Below are 14,118 nucleotides of genomic sequence, written 5' to 3' on the forward strand. Positions count from 1 at the left end.
TTTTAATTAACAGAAAACAATCATACAGATATTGATCTACCTATTGCTGTTCTTAAGTTGTTGCTTTCTGCTTAAGATCAGATTGTACCCAAAAGATTTTTTAAAAATTCTTATTCCCAGTTGCTGAATTTTGATACCAATTGTTACATAAGATCTTCCCAATTAAAACATGAGAAACTGGACTTATAATTTTACGTCATAATTGATTTTACTGTATGTCATCCAGAGTCCTTCTTTGAGGGAGATGGGCAGTTCAGAAATGTGATAAACAAACAAACAAATAAATAAATGCATAAATACATAAATAGCCCAAAGCCATGATTTAAGGCAATTTTTCCTTTCAGTTTTTACTGAGAAATTCCCTGTTCCCCAGTCTTTATAAGTTCCATTAGTGTGTTCCCTCATGCCCAGTGTTCAAAATAGAAAGGAAAGAGATTAAAAAACTTGCTGATGAAAAAATGAGTCTCTATAAAAAATTCAGCAAAAATCCTGCTATTATTCAATATAACCCAGATCTTGTTTGAGATTGGAAACTAAATAAGGACATGCCTGATTAGCATTTGAATAGCACACTATCAGGGAATCTCTAAATTACAGATTAGATTGAGAGTTAGAAAATTATCTACTGTATTGAAGGAAATGAGAGAGACTGTTGAATTATTATTTTCTGTTTAAAACTAATCTGATTCTTCTTGCAGCAACAGGAACTTAACCCCAAAGCATTTATTCTGCCCCAATGAGATTTTTTTTAAGCAAATTAGCTTCCATGATTTTTTTCCCTGGTTGATACAACTAAAACAGTCAAGTATTTGCATATGATAAATGTGTCCAACAAGATACACATTAGTATAAGATTAGTAAGCCTCATAAACCATCTGGTGTCACCAACTTGAGTTCGTGGCTACCAGTTCTGGGCTTCACAAATCTGGAAGACTACTTGATAGCAGCAACTCCAATTTTGGTGGCTCACATTTGGCAACTTTACACCCAGCATTCAACATAGAAAGTTCAAGGCAAACTTGACATTTGACTCTTTCATGTAGAACAAGCATCCTATAGCATCCTAGCATCCTAACTCTAACCAAATAAAATCACCCTGATGTATAGAAGAACAGCAAGCATGCTTTTAGTAATGCTGAAATATTAATGTAAAAAAGTTTGTGCCGTAAGGCAATTGTTTAATGTGTTTTGGTGGGGGAGGGGTGTCTCCTGGTTTTAATTACGAAGTAAGATTTGGCATATAAATCTTATACCAAATCAAGTATAAAATAATAAGAAGATGGAATTAGGCATCAAAAGGAATATTTTTCATGTTTAAATTAGCGATGTTAAACACAGGTGTTATTAAAATACATGAGCTGAAGAATTGACTTTCCTACACATCTGACTTACAAATGTGGAATTCTACGATTGTTCTAAAATTGTATGTAGAGCTGGCTAAATATACCTACTTAATAAGAAAAGAATCCTGAATCTGAATGAATGTCAGAAAATTATTCTGATTTTTTTACATGTATTTTACTTACAATTGTTAAATTATTGGAAATCAGAAATAAATGCTAATCTGTTTCTATCTGCCTCCCATCTAATGGAGGGCCAGGTTCAGGAGATAGAGAGAAACACTGCATGGATTAAAATGAAGCAGTGAATAGTATATGCAAAAGAGAAATTAAAATTCAACTGCATATGGCTCTGAACTAAAACTCTTTGATATAAGATTCTTTGAATGCAAGCATATAGATCTCTGAAAAAACTACTACTATAAACAGGGATATGTACATTGTTTTGCAATAAGCAAACAAACCAGTAGCATCTGTTTTGTTCAGCAATGATTACACAATACAAAAAAAACAACAACAACTGAATCCATCCTCAGTAGGCATCCTATCTTTTGCATTTGGTCCTGAGATCTACTCTTTCACCTTGTAAGGCAAGGTGCTAATATAACACTATATTACTTTTAAATCTTCATCCCTGATGCTATATTGCTCCTGAATTGTTATGGATGAATTTGTTTTACAGTAGAATCATTTGAATAAGGTACACTTCAAGTGTCCATTCACAAACTGAAATGTATGATTTTTATAAACAGATATAGGTTCTATCACAGTTAGAGGTCCATTTCTAGGCCTTTTCATATTCTACGATACTGCTCTATAGTTACTTTCTTAGCTGTTTCTTCCCAAGAGATATCGGATGAAGAAAATACTGGTGTGTGTGTGCGTGTGTGCATGTGAAGTTCTCTTCCTTAGAATAAATAGTAAAATCAACCAACATTTTCAATTAAATTAATGCAAATCATCAATAGATTAAACTTCCTATAAAAGGTTTACTTTAGAAAACTCATAAGTCTTAATTGAACACATGGATTCTAGCTTATAATGATCAAAGACTATGCATTTTATATGTTTTTTCTATCCTATATACCTGATGTTTGAGTAGTACTTGACAACTGAAGAATAAATTAAGAATCACCTTCTCGTAAGGAGATAAAACTATCATGTTCCTAATACAATGACTATAAATGCACAAACAAAAACACGATCTGAAAAAAATGTATTTCAAGTATGCCAAGAGTACATAAGATAATTTTAATTTTGTAACAGCTGTGTGGGTACATCTTATCATGTCAGGGCTATGATGACACTTCAAGAGTCAGAATCTTCAAAATACAGATTCTGTCAACACTCCGTAAGTGGACATTCTGATTTGATAAGATGTACCCGCCACCAGTCAGCTTTATTTGGATGTCAGTTCCCATACCCTTTTCTGACTGAAGTTCTTCTGCCTCTTTTTTCAATCTGTCTATTTCTGATAACAGCTCGGAGTTCTTCTTTTCAGATTCCTGCAATTTGCTTTACATGAACAAAACACAAAGAGAGACACCCAGTTAGTAAGGATCATGATGTGGTTATATTTGAAAGTTGATTGCAGTGTCCTTCAATTAGGAAAAGCCCACTTAAATCTCAGTATTAAACAAAAGATAACATAAAAATGGACAAAAGCTTTTGATTTCAATAAGTAAGCTTGAAAGGGAAAATAATGACTTCTGTTTGATTCATGATTTTGTTTTATAAGCACCCAATGGAACAATATGATTTTATGTTTAGTTTAACATTATTGATTTGGATTGTGATAGTTCCAAGATAATTCCTAACAAACAGGCAGAATAGAGGGAAGACATATGCGCTGTGAATGATTATAGTATGATTGCCATAATGCAAACCTCCAGTTGTCCAGATGTCTAGGCTCTAACCCACCAACTGACCCTAGCAATTTTTTTCCTTTGCACTTTTATATGAAATACAAAGTTGCAAAAACTGACACTTTTATGTTCTAAGGATATCTTTGGGTCCCCAGAACCATATTTGTAAATTATTAATCTTATTAATAAAAAAGCACATGGCTGGCAACCTTGCAAAAGCCAAGGTGGTACACTGGTATCAAAGTCATTATATGCCTGCCAGTGGGGGGCACAAGATCAAAAGACAAAAATGTGACTTATGTGTTTTTGTTTTGTCAGGACACATATACAAAAGACTGGGATTTGAATTATTACACTGTAAAGTAAGTTTTGTCTTTTTTTCTAATTATGGGATTGTACTGGATACTTATATACCTATTCTTGAACATTACTTTAACATTTTTAACATATATAGATATCATTCTAATGAATTGAGATTTTCAACTATGTTCTATATAATGATTTACTCTATGCAGAAATTTTTCATCATATAAAACAGTATTATATGCATTACAACATAAAAGAATATTTATTTTAGCATGATTTATTGTGGAAAAACCTATGTAGAACACTTATCACTATAACTGCTTTCTAATACAGCTAATATTTATTTTGTTTTTAATGGCAGGGGTTCATTGGGTTTTGCATGTGGTATTTTACTTCTGTAAGTCCCAGAAATATCACTGTGTTGGATGGCTATATAATTTTCTTAATAAATAAATAAATGGATGAATAGAAGGAAGGAAGGAAGGAAGGAAGGAAGGAAGGAAGGAAGGAAGGAAGGAAGGAAGGAAGGAAGGAAGGGGAAAGATTTTATATTGTTTCCTAGTAACTACTTCTAAACAGAATCCTAAATAAAGAATTTCCTAATTCAGTACAAGAGACGGAAAAACCACAGTTGGAAAGCAATTCTTAGAATTTGTCAGATATTCTAATAGGATGTCAAAGGAATATTATATGTTAATCTTATTAAGGTTGTAAAAGATGACAGGCATTTATTTTCAGCTGAAGTCTTTCAATTGTTTTCAGGAAACAACTTTCAAATAAACTTCAAATTATACACAGAAAATTGGGGTTTTTATGGCAGGCCATCAAACTATTATATTCAGTTTCTGAAACCAAAGACAATGTTGAATTTATCAGGATGAATCTCAACAGAAAGTATCACAAGCTGCCTTAAAATCTTAAAAGGAATAATTAAATCTTACCATTCTGTTGCAATGTTACAAGCTTTAACTTTATTTAACTCTTCCTGAATGGCTTGCTTGGCTCGTATTTCTGCATCAAGGGCTGACTGTAGCTCTAACCTTGCAGACATATCTAGTTTCGCAAAGCGACGCATCTTCCAAGGCATGTCCTTTAAAGAAAATGTTTTTAAATATTATTAGCTAATGTGTCTCCTAATAATACCTTAATATTTAAAACTCTAATAAACATATAACATCTCTTTTAGATAGTGGGGTGGATCCAGAGCTGTCTTTTTTGATATGATACTTATTGTTTATGTAATGGACCAAAATCCAGTGGAAGGAAAGGGAGGAGGAAGGTGGAAGTTTGTTTGCTTTGCTATTTGGCCACTTTCCTCTAGAGGATCTTTGAGCTTTTTGGAGCTTTCCAAGAAGGGTGTGTAAGGGAAAGGAGCGAACAATCTTTACTTCACTTTAATCAGTGAAAACATGGTCTTTTTTAGTCTAAGTAATAAAAGTATGGTTTCACTGGCCAGATACTTAGGCTATTATAGTCTCTCTATTGGGGAGACGGGTGGCATGTAAATGTAATAAATAAAGAGTAAATATTAAATGTTTTTGCGAAAGACTACATTAAGCATTAAAAGACTTGTTTACAGAGAGAGAGAAAATCATTTTCTGAGAAAAAATATTATTCTGTCACTCTTATCCTCTCACACAAATTTATTTAATAATTATTTATTAATAATTACTCTCTAGTGCAGCAGCCTCCAATCTTTGGGGCTTTGTGGAAAGAGTTTTTCCACAAAACTCTTTTTGTGGAAAAACTGTGGGGCGTGGTTTTGTGTGCTTCCTGCATCCTCTGAATGGGTCTTTGCTTATTTGCGCAGTCCGGTTTCCGATCAGTGTCAGTCCACAGAGCGGGAATTGGGAACCCTTGATCTAGTAGATTTAATTTAATTTAATGAATTATGTTCTACAGAGGCAGCTGAACCCTAACTCTAACCAAAGAGGAAACCTAACTGAACTGTAATGGTAGTTTACATATCTTTCTCCATGTTGCTTTCCATGTATAGTTCCTATGAAGTTTACAAATAACAGTTTTTGGTAGGGATACAATTTTAATAGCAACAACACAAATAGTGGCACAAGCAAGATGGAGTTCTCTTATAGGTGCGGTTGTTTAAAAAAATTGATAGAATTTAAAGAAAAATCTAAATTATGTGTATACAAATATTTGCATGCTATACTATGCCATAATTTACAATAATAGAGACATTTAGTGATTTTTCTGAATTAGAAAACTACATAGTGAATAAGAAGTTAAGTGCCTGGGTGTGAGTGTCTGGTTCTAAACTGGTATAACAGTTGGTATAACATATAGTAAGCATTTATTTGATGGCTTAGCAAATTATTAGAACCAGAATCATGTAGAAAATCCAAAGCTTACTGTTGCCCTTGCACCCAAGCTGGAGCTCTTCAATGCTTCTAGTTCTTCGGTCATTTTGGAAGCTAATGCTTGAAGATAACCTCGAGCATCTTTTTCATCACTCACCCTGAGCAAACAATGAACAGATTAAGAACTTTAGAAAGGGCTGTATTTGAACATAATTACATTGGAAAGTAAAATAAAAAAGTTGAGAAAAACAGCAGTGAAAGTTTAACACAATTAACATGTTTAGGAAATTTTTCCCTGTTAGCTGTATCTCAAGGTATGACATTACTTTGGGAGTAGCAAAGTAACAATTCCATCAGGTTGAGATCAATGCCTGTTTTCTACCCACCAGCAATACGAAACTGGTTTGAAATGGTATTTTATCACAGAAGGAATGGTCAACATAATCCTGATGCAGGCATTCTGCAGGTGCAGTAAGTGCAGAAAACAATTGCTACTACATGGTTCTTACTGCCACAATATACACTTGAACCTGGCCTAGTAAATCAAGAATGGTTTGGCATTCTGGCAGAGGTCATTTGGGAGCAATCCTATCAAGCAGCTAATTTGGTATTCTAGATCCTAACCACTTTCTCCACAGACTTGCCAAGCAGCCTGCTGGGAAACTCTCCAAATTGTTCCACCTGTTGGAAACCAATGAAATCCACAAAGCAGCTAGGGCAGACCACTATGGTGGATGTGCCCATTATTATGGAGCTAAGGAGTGTCTGCAAGATTCAGAATAATCATATAGAGATCTCACCATGATAAGGGATTGATGTTAATGTCTTACATCCTCAAATTATAAATCAATTACACCAACATTGTGTGACCCTCAATGTAGGTTGATACCAGGTTGACTTGCAACCAGCAAATGAATATAATGTGAATTAGAAATGGAATTATCCATTTGCAATATGGCAATTTTATATAGAATCTGATCATCAATAAAATTCCATATGGAGTTCTGCAAACAGATGTCTAGAATCACAGCCAAGATAATAAAATTCCCTTGAACAAATGTAACTGCACCATCTTACATATGTGCATCTTTATCCTTAATCAAGGACACATTTTTCTATGCATAAATGCATTCTTCATTTTTCAGTTCAATTCTGAAACAGTCTTGTCAGATGCATAATTGTAACTTTATTCCATATTACAACTAAATCAATTGTTCAGAATTATTGTATGACAACCAATTAACACTCATCCTTAAGCAAGATATGCACATATTTAGTAACTGCTGGTAAGGAATCACAACTTTTTAAATTGTGATTAAATTATGAAACAACATGATTATTTTATGTAAAACCCCTTTGATTCAGGAATCTTGGCTCAATATAACCATTGGATTGCTTCTACTAGTTTTCAGTAAATGTAATATATCAATATTATATTTCTTTTCTTGTAAACAAAACTTAATTTATAGCAAAGGACAATTCCTCTCCCCCCCCAAATTATGTAGCTTTGATTTATTTATGTTTTGCTTATAAATCAGGCTGTAAAAATAAAAATGGATCATGGTCCAAGGTTTAAATTATGTCAGTTCAGAATGTAAGTAACCTACTTGGACCAATCCAAGTTTTTCAGAATGATACAAATTGTCCTGCCATTTAAAAAAAAGGGAGACAGAACTATTTCTATATAAGGATAGCAAAGTTACATTACAAATAAAAATGCAGATAGCTAAATGCTTCTCTAAAAGACCTCAGTTTATTTTTTAATAAAAAATAAGCTACACAGCTGTTGTGAAAGCAAGCAAGTTGAAAATATGTTAGGCTGATAAAACATGTTAACATTAATCTTTAACATTAATCAATGTTAAAAGACTTGTGGAAAAGATAGTTAAAATTAGACCTAAATATAAAACAATGGGACAACAGATTACAGCAAAGGTATTTTTCCATGAACAATTTTGAATTTATCCCTGTTTTTCACTCTTAGCTTTGTCACTTAGAAAGATATCTATTTGATATAAGCATTTCTAGTGGAAAATCAGTTTGCATTCAATGGTATTAGTTTCTGTTTAAGGAAAGTACTAAGTGTCTCTACCATCCACTTAAAATATTTTAATATTAGGGGCAATAACAGGTCAAGGTTTTTATCTACTCTTTTGTTCTATTATATATATTTATTCATGAAACTAATACAGATAATGAAATATAAGCAAGTGAGATTAATTCTGTTAGGTATGCCTTATGACTTATTGAAAGGAGAAAAACTTTGTCAGACATGATTTGCTCTTTTAAGTAGAGTCGGGATTATCAGAAGGCTCAAAATAGATGACAAAACTGCAAAATATTTTTTGTTATGCAAAAATAATGTACCTTACTGCATGAGTCACAAACAGAAAAATGTCCTTACCACTGAATGATCTCAGTAATTTGGGCTTCCCAGTGTGCTACAGATTCTTTTTTGTCAGCAAGATCTCTCATCTCTTCTTCAAGTTGTCGGTTACTTATACTTAGTCTTTCATACATTGCTGTAAGCTAAATATATATATTTAAAAAATATTATAATCACAATTATGATTCTGCAATAGTGATCTGAAAGTGCTTTCTTCTGAGCTTATCATGCATTTAAAAACTCTAAATGAGGCACTAATTACATTCACATATGTATTGCCCCATGAGGTTTCTTACATTACATATGTTTATGATGTACTCTTTTTTCCAGCTGTCTTTCTGCAAAAACAGTTGTAACCTCTGAAATTTTCCAAAGTGTCATTACTGATATATTGTCTGTAAAAGTAACACCGTAACATTAAAAACATTTAGACAAATGCTGAATATCTTTTTATTTACTTCAGCATCCAGTGGGACCCCAAAAAATGTACTTTTTAAACTTTTTTTGTCACAGCACCTGTACTTTGGAACACCATACTGTCCAAGATTAGATCAACCCAAACCTGCTGTCTGATTACACTGGTCTTTTGGTAAACGCTTAAGAGCTGTTTGTTTTTGTGGGCATATGTATCTGGAGAGTAGTTGAACCTATATTTCTTGGTGGCATTATTTCTTTGGCAACTATTTAATATTTTTTTTACTTATTTGTAGTATTTTTTAAAAATTTTGTTAGCTACCCAGATTTATTCTTAGCAAGACTGATGTCAATATACATTAATCTCAACAAATAAATATGTTCTATTATCAACTTTATCTAATTCTGTTCAATACATTAATGCATATTTAAACAAGAGATCAGTCACCTTGTCAAGCTCATTGGAAAGCTTCTTGTTCTCTTCAGTCAGCAGAATCTTCTCCCGTTCATATTTATGTTTGAATTCTGTTTCAAACTCCTCCCTTTCATTTTGGCTATAGTAAAATGTGCAACAGTTACCATATATAAAATATAAGTTCCTCATGTTTGTTTTGTTACAACTTAAAATAAACATAAAAATATTAAGATTCCACAGTAACCAAGACCAAAAAGAATATAGTAATCCATACAATATGCTCTATAATAACACCATATAATATTAGAATTTAAGTTAGCAGATGTTTGCGGTTCCAATTTATAAATGCCTTAAACATATGGATTGTTTGAAGTGTGCATCATTATAACCAAAGTATATCTAGGTTTAACTGAATAAAGCCCTTTAATTTCAGAGAGAATTATATTGCATGGATGTTCTGGATGACATTCCTTCAGCTTCATTATTATAATATATAGTCTATGAATTCAAACAGTCACAGTTCAGAGTAAGTGTTCTGATTCAATATGATTACTCATTTTTATAACACTACATTTTCAAAATCCCAGTCAGTACAAAAGAAACAATTGCCATATATGGTTTCAAAATCTGAAAAGCTTGATGAGATTCCCATTATGTTAATAAAGTTGGTCTAATTATAACAAAATTCCTGAAACATCCAAATGCTCGGTTATCATTAGGAAATCTTCTTTAATATGAGCATTTCTAATTTTCAGCAAAAGTAACATTTTATAGGCCATGAAAAACTTAAAAGTGAGAGGGGCAGATAACTTTTCTAAGAAATGTGAACATATCTCCTTACATTCCTGTTTCAGATGAACAATAACTATGTCGAGAGAAACAATTTATCTCATAACATCTTGTAAAACAGTCTCCAAACTGTTTCATATTAAACAACCTGCATAAATAATGTTAATTTTGAGATTTATAAAATAAAATGAGGATTGTCTTTCCCCTGCTTCTAATTTTTTTTACTGAATGATTGGAAGATCCTTTAGAAAAGAGAGAAATCAGTGAGGCAGAATACAGGGGGAGGACAGTGGGATCCAACTCACTTTCCTTTTTAATGCACTTCAACTATATTGTTGGCAATATACAAAAATGAAAAATTACGGAAACTATTTCACTTAGGGGAAAACTGTCCTTTTTGCATTTGTCACATCATAATGTGATACTTGAAAAAGTTACCTATACTGTAGATTGCATTTCCTTATCACAAAAACATCTTCAGATCACTACTTGTTTTCAACCTTTACCTGACAGAATTTGCTTTGTTTTATTGTGGAAAAATGAATCACATTTTATATTATTATTATTATACAATTGTATCACAGCGGCCAGTTGTTTTGCCGGATTTGGCATTGATTACTAGTCGGGCCCCACCCAGGGGCCTAGGACGTTGTAACGTATTTTCGTAATATGCGTGCAGATCCAAGCAGTGCGGCTTTTTGCATTTGACTGATGGTGATTTTGTCAATTTTTAACTGTTTCAAATGTAATTCCAGTGCTTTTGGAATAGCACCCAGTGTGCCAATTACTGCTGGAATTACCACTGCTGGTTTGTGCCATAGTCGTTGAATTTCAATTTTTAAGTCCTGGCATTTTGCGATTTTTTCATGTTCCTTCTCAGCGACCCTGCTATCACCTGGTATTGCGATGTCTATGATTGTGACCTTATTTTTCTCAATCAGTGTGATGTCTGGTGTATTATGCGCCAGTATTTTGTCCGTTTGTATATGTAAATCCCACAAGATCTTGACTATCTGATTTTCGGTGACTTTTTCAGGCTGATGTTCCCACCAGTTTGTTGTTGTTTTAATACTATAATTTTTGCACAAATTCCAATGGATCATTTGTGCTACTGAATTGTGCCGCAATTTATAATCAGTCTGCGTGATTTTTTTACAGCAGCTGAGTATGTGATCAACAGTTTCATCAGCTTCTTTGCAAAGTCTGCATTTGGCGTCATCAGAGGATTTTTCGATTTTGGCCTTAATGGCATATGTGCAGATAGCTTGTTCTTGCGCAGCCAGGATTAGTGACTCTGTTTCTTTCTTTAATGTACCTGTTGTTAACCATAACCAAGTTTGTTCACTGTCCACTTTATCTTTTATTTTTTCCAGAAATTGGCCATGCAGTGCTTTGTTCTGCCAACTCTCCATTCTTGATTTTATCACATCTTTTCTGTATTCTTGTTTCGTCTGTTGGGCCTTCAGTAGTTTTTTGTTCTTTACTTCAATTAATAGATGTTCTTGACTTTCTTTTAAATAATCAGCCAGTGCATGTTTTTCTTCTTCAACTGTTTGCTTCACTTGTAATAATCCTCTGCCACCTGATTTTCGGGGCAGGTAGAGTCTATCACCACTGTAGTGCATTATCATTAGTTTCCTGGTTTTTCGGTCCAAAAGGTCCAAATCAGTTTGTGTCCAGTTAACTATACCAGCTGTGTATCTTATAACTGGTATTGCCCAGGTATTTATGTATTGATTGTATTTCCACCATTCAATTTAGATTTCAAAATTTTCCTAACTCTGTTGGTTTTCTCTCGCCTGACAATGGTTTTTACTTCTCCATGCTTGATATTATCCAACTGCAGAATGCCTAAGTATTTGTAGGCTTCATTTTCGTTGCATTTAATTAGTTGGCCATTGGGCATTTCAATTCCCTCACATGCAGTGATTTTGCCCCTTTTTATGGATACAGTGGCACATTTTTCCATGCCAAACTGCATTGAAATATCAGTGCTGAATACTTGGACTGTATTTTTTGTTGTTGTTGTTATTATTATTATTTATTGTTTTTGTATGCCCCCCACTCTCGGAAGACTCCGGGTGGGGAAGACATCAAATGTTTATGAATAAAAAGTATTTTCATATACATTTCAAGCTGAACTGCCAACTTCCCCTACAGTCCAGAAAGTGATTCCATTTGGCATCTGAACTTGAGACACAATAATAGTTATAATTGAGATCAAGCCACAACTGGGTCTTTCTGGCTGATTTTTTAATGGAACAAAATGTATTCGATTGTTTAGTCTGAAATTGTTTCGTGGTTCTATTCCATAACTCAAGATAAAAAGATGTCATAGTTTTTATGGATGAACACAACCCCAAAAATTACTAAGCTTGTTTTGTGGCAAATTCTGGAATAAAGTATACAACATTTTGTTGCACCTGAAATTTTGGGTATCCATCTAGTATAATTTTATTTGAAGTTGAAGCATATTAGAGTTTTATAATGACAACCAGTATTATATTAACATAGAATAAGCAGAATGAAATTGTGCTATAATAAATAGTCCTCAGTTAAGTACATGAAACAGAGATGAAATGTTGTGGATTTCCCTTCCCACCTCATGATTAAACTGTTTAACCCCAAGCCAAAAAAGCCCCTGCCCCTAGTCTCTGCCTATTATATAGCTATTTACTAGCTATAACTGTACTATATTAGTTATAATTTTATATACCTTTGCTCAGCAAGAACTGAAGGCAACAGGGAAAGATACCTGAGAAAATAAGATTGTTTCATCTATCACAATCCCTATAATTATGCTTGTTTCTAGGACAGAATTTACAAACTGTTCTCCAAAGATACTCCAAAATGTTTATTCTTAACTATGAGAATAAAATGTAGAGAAAGGGAACAAAATACCCTGCCTTCAAATTATTTTTTTCAACCAGTCTCTGAAATACAACACAGCATATCTGAACCAGTTCTGAATTGGCATGTTGCTAGGCATCATTTGAAACACAACACTTCATTCCAACACTGTTGCATATTAATAACTGCTGTTCAAACTCTGAATCTGTAATCCAACACCATCCACTCCTCTCTTCAACTAACAGATTCCATGCATATGATGAACATTCTGGGGAAAAGCCAACAAAGATTAAAGCATTAACTCTCAGGGGGATGGATAATGGGTCACACAGCTATGCCTCAGACTGGGGTTTAAGGCTAACTTCACAGACAACAGTTCACCATTCTTTAAATTAAGCATAAGGCTACATCTTTATTTTGATATATGTGTTTAACACAGATTTTCTAGAAGTATTTTTTTTAAAATATTTTATTTTGCAATATGTAAAAGATACGATGTGGAACTTTCTGTAAACTCTAATGATAGATTTAGAGATCTGATGTTGAATGCTATAGCTAAAGCTACGTACAGTAGAAAGAAATGGAACTGGTTCAGAATAGTACAAGGGAAAAATCTGAATTCAAAATTATTTGGTGGTTCAACTGTAACAGAAGAAAATTAGGGATAAAACAGTCCAACCTATCAAAAACAGCACCACAAATATCAGATAAGGAACACAAGTTGAAATAGGGAAGAAAATGACAAGTGAGCACCTGTCTACCCTAGACGAGTTCAAATCACCAGGACCAGATGGATTACACCCCAGGGTTCTGAAGGAACTGGCAGACGAGATCTCACAACCACTGAACTATATCGTTCAGAGATCCTGGAGCACCGGGCAACTACTAGAGGACTGGAAAAGAGCTGATGTGGTTCCCATCTTCAAAAAAGGGAAAAAAACAGATCCAGAAAACTACAGACCTATCAGCCTGACCTCAATACCAGGAAAGATTCTGGAAAAGATAATCAAGCAACGAATTAGCAAACACGTAGAAGCAAACAAAGTAATAGCTAAAAGCCAAAATGGGTTTGTCAAAAACAGATCATGCCAGATTAATCTTATTGCATTCTTTGATAATGTGACAAAATTAGTGGACCGGAGGAATGCCATCAATATAGTTTACTTGGACTTCAGTAAGGCATTTGATAAGGTAGACCATAACCTACTACTAGATAAAGTAGAAAATGTGGGTTAGACAGCATCACCACTAGATGGATTTGTAACTGGCTGACCAACTGCACTCAACGTGTAGTCCTTAATGGAACTGCATCTTAATGGAGGAAAATATGCAGTTGAGTACCCCAAGGCTCTGCTTTGGGCCCAGTACTCTTCAACATCTTCATCAATGATTTGGATGAGGGAATAAATAGGGAACTCATCAAATTTGCAGATGA

The 14,118-nt window shown here is 33.7% G+C and overlaps 1 protein-coding gene across 9 annotated transcripts in view; it reads right to left on the bottom strand.

Moving 5' to 3' along the window:
• Positions 1–14,118, bottom strand: part of CDC42BPA (CDC42 binding protein kinase alpha) — a 172,044-nt gene that overhangs the window by 54,074 nt on the left and 103,852 nt on the right. For all 9 annotated transcript variants that reach the window (XM_087717867.1, XM_087717866.1, XM_087717865.1 and 6 more), the window contains exons 16-20: positions 9,078–9,183; positions 8,234–8,358; positions 5,882–5,987; positions 4,453–4,601; positions 2,764–2,855 (exon numbers count right to left, since the gene is read on the bottom strand). In XM_087717867.1, coding sequence (XP_087573993.1) covers positions 2,764–2,855; positions 4,453–4,601; positions 5,882–5,987; positions 8,234–8,358; positions 9,078–9,183 — 578 coding nt within the window. The remainder of the gene's footprint in view (positions 1–2,763; positions 2,856–4,452; positions 4,602–5,881; positions 5,988–8,233; positions 8,359–9,077; positions 9,184–14,118) is intronic.

The sequence above is a fragment of the Thamnophis sirtalis genome, unplaced genomic scaffold, assembly GCF_051295495.1.
Source record: "Thamnophis sirtalis isolate CommonGarterSnake01/CBP01778 unplaced genomic scaffold, rThaSir2_p1.2 scaffold_6, whole genome shotgun sequence".
Classification (NCBI taxonomy): domain Eukaryota; kingdom Metazoa; phylum Chordata; class Lepidosauria; order Squamata; family Natricidae; genus Thamnophis; species Thamnophis sirtalis.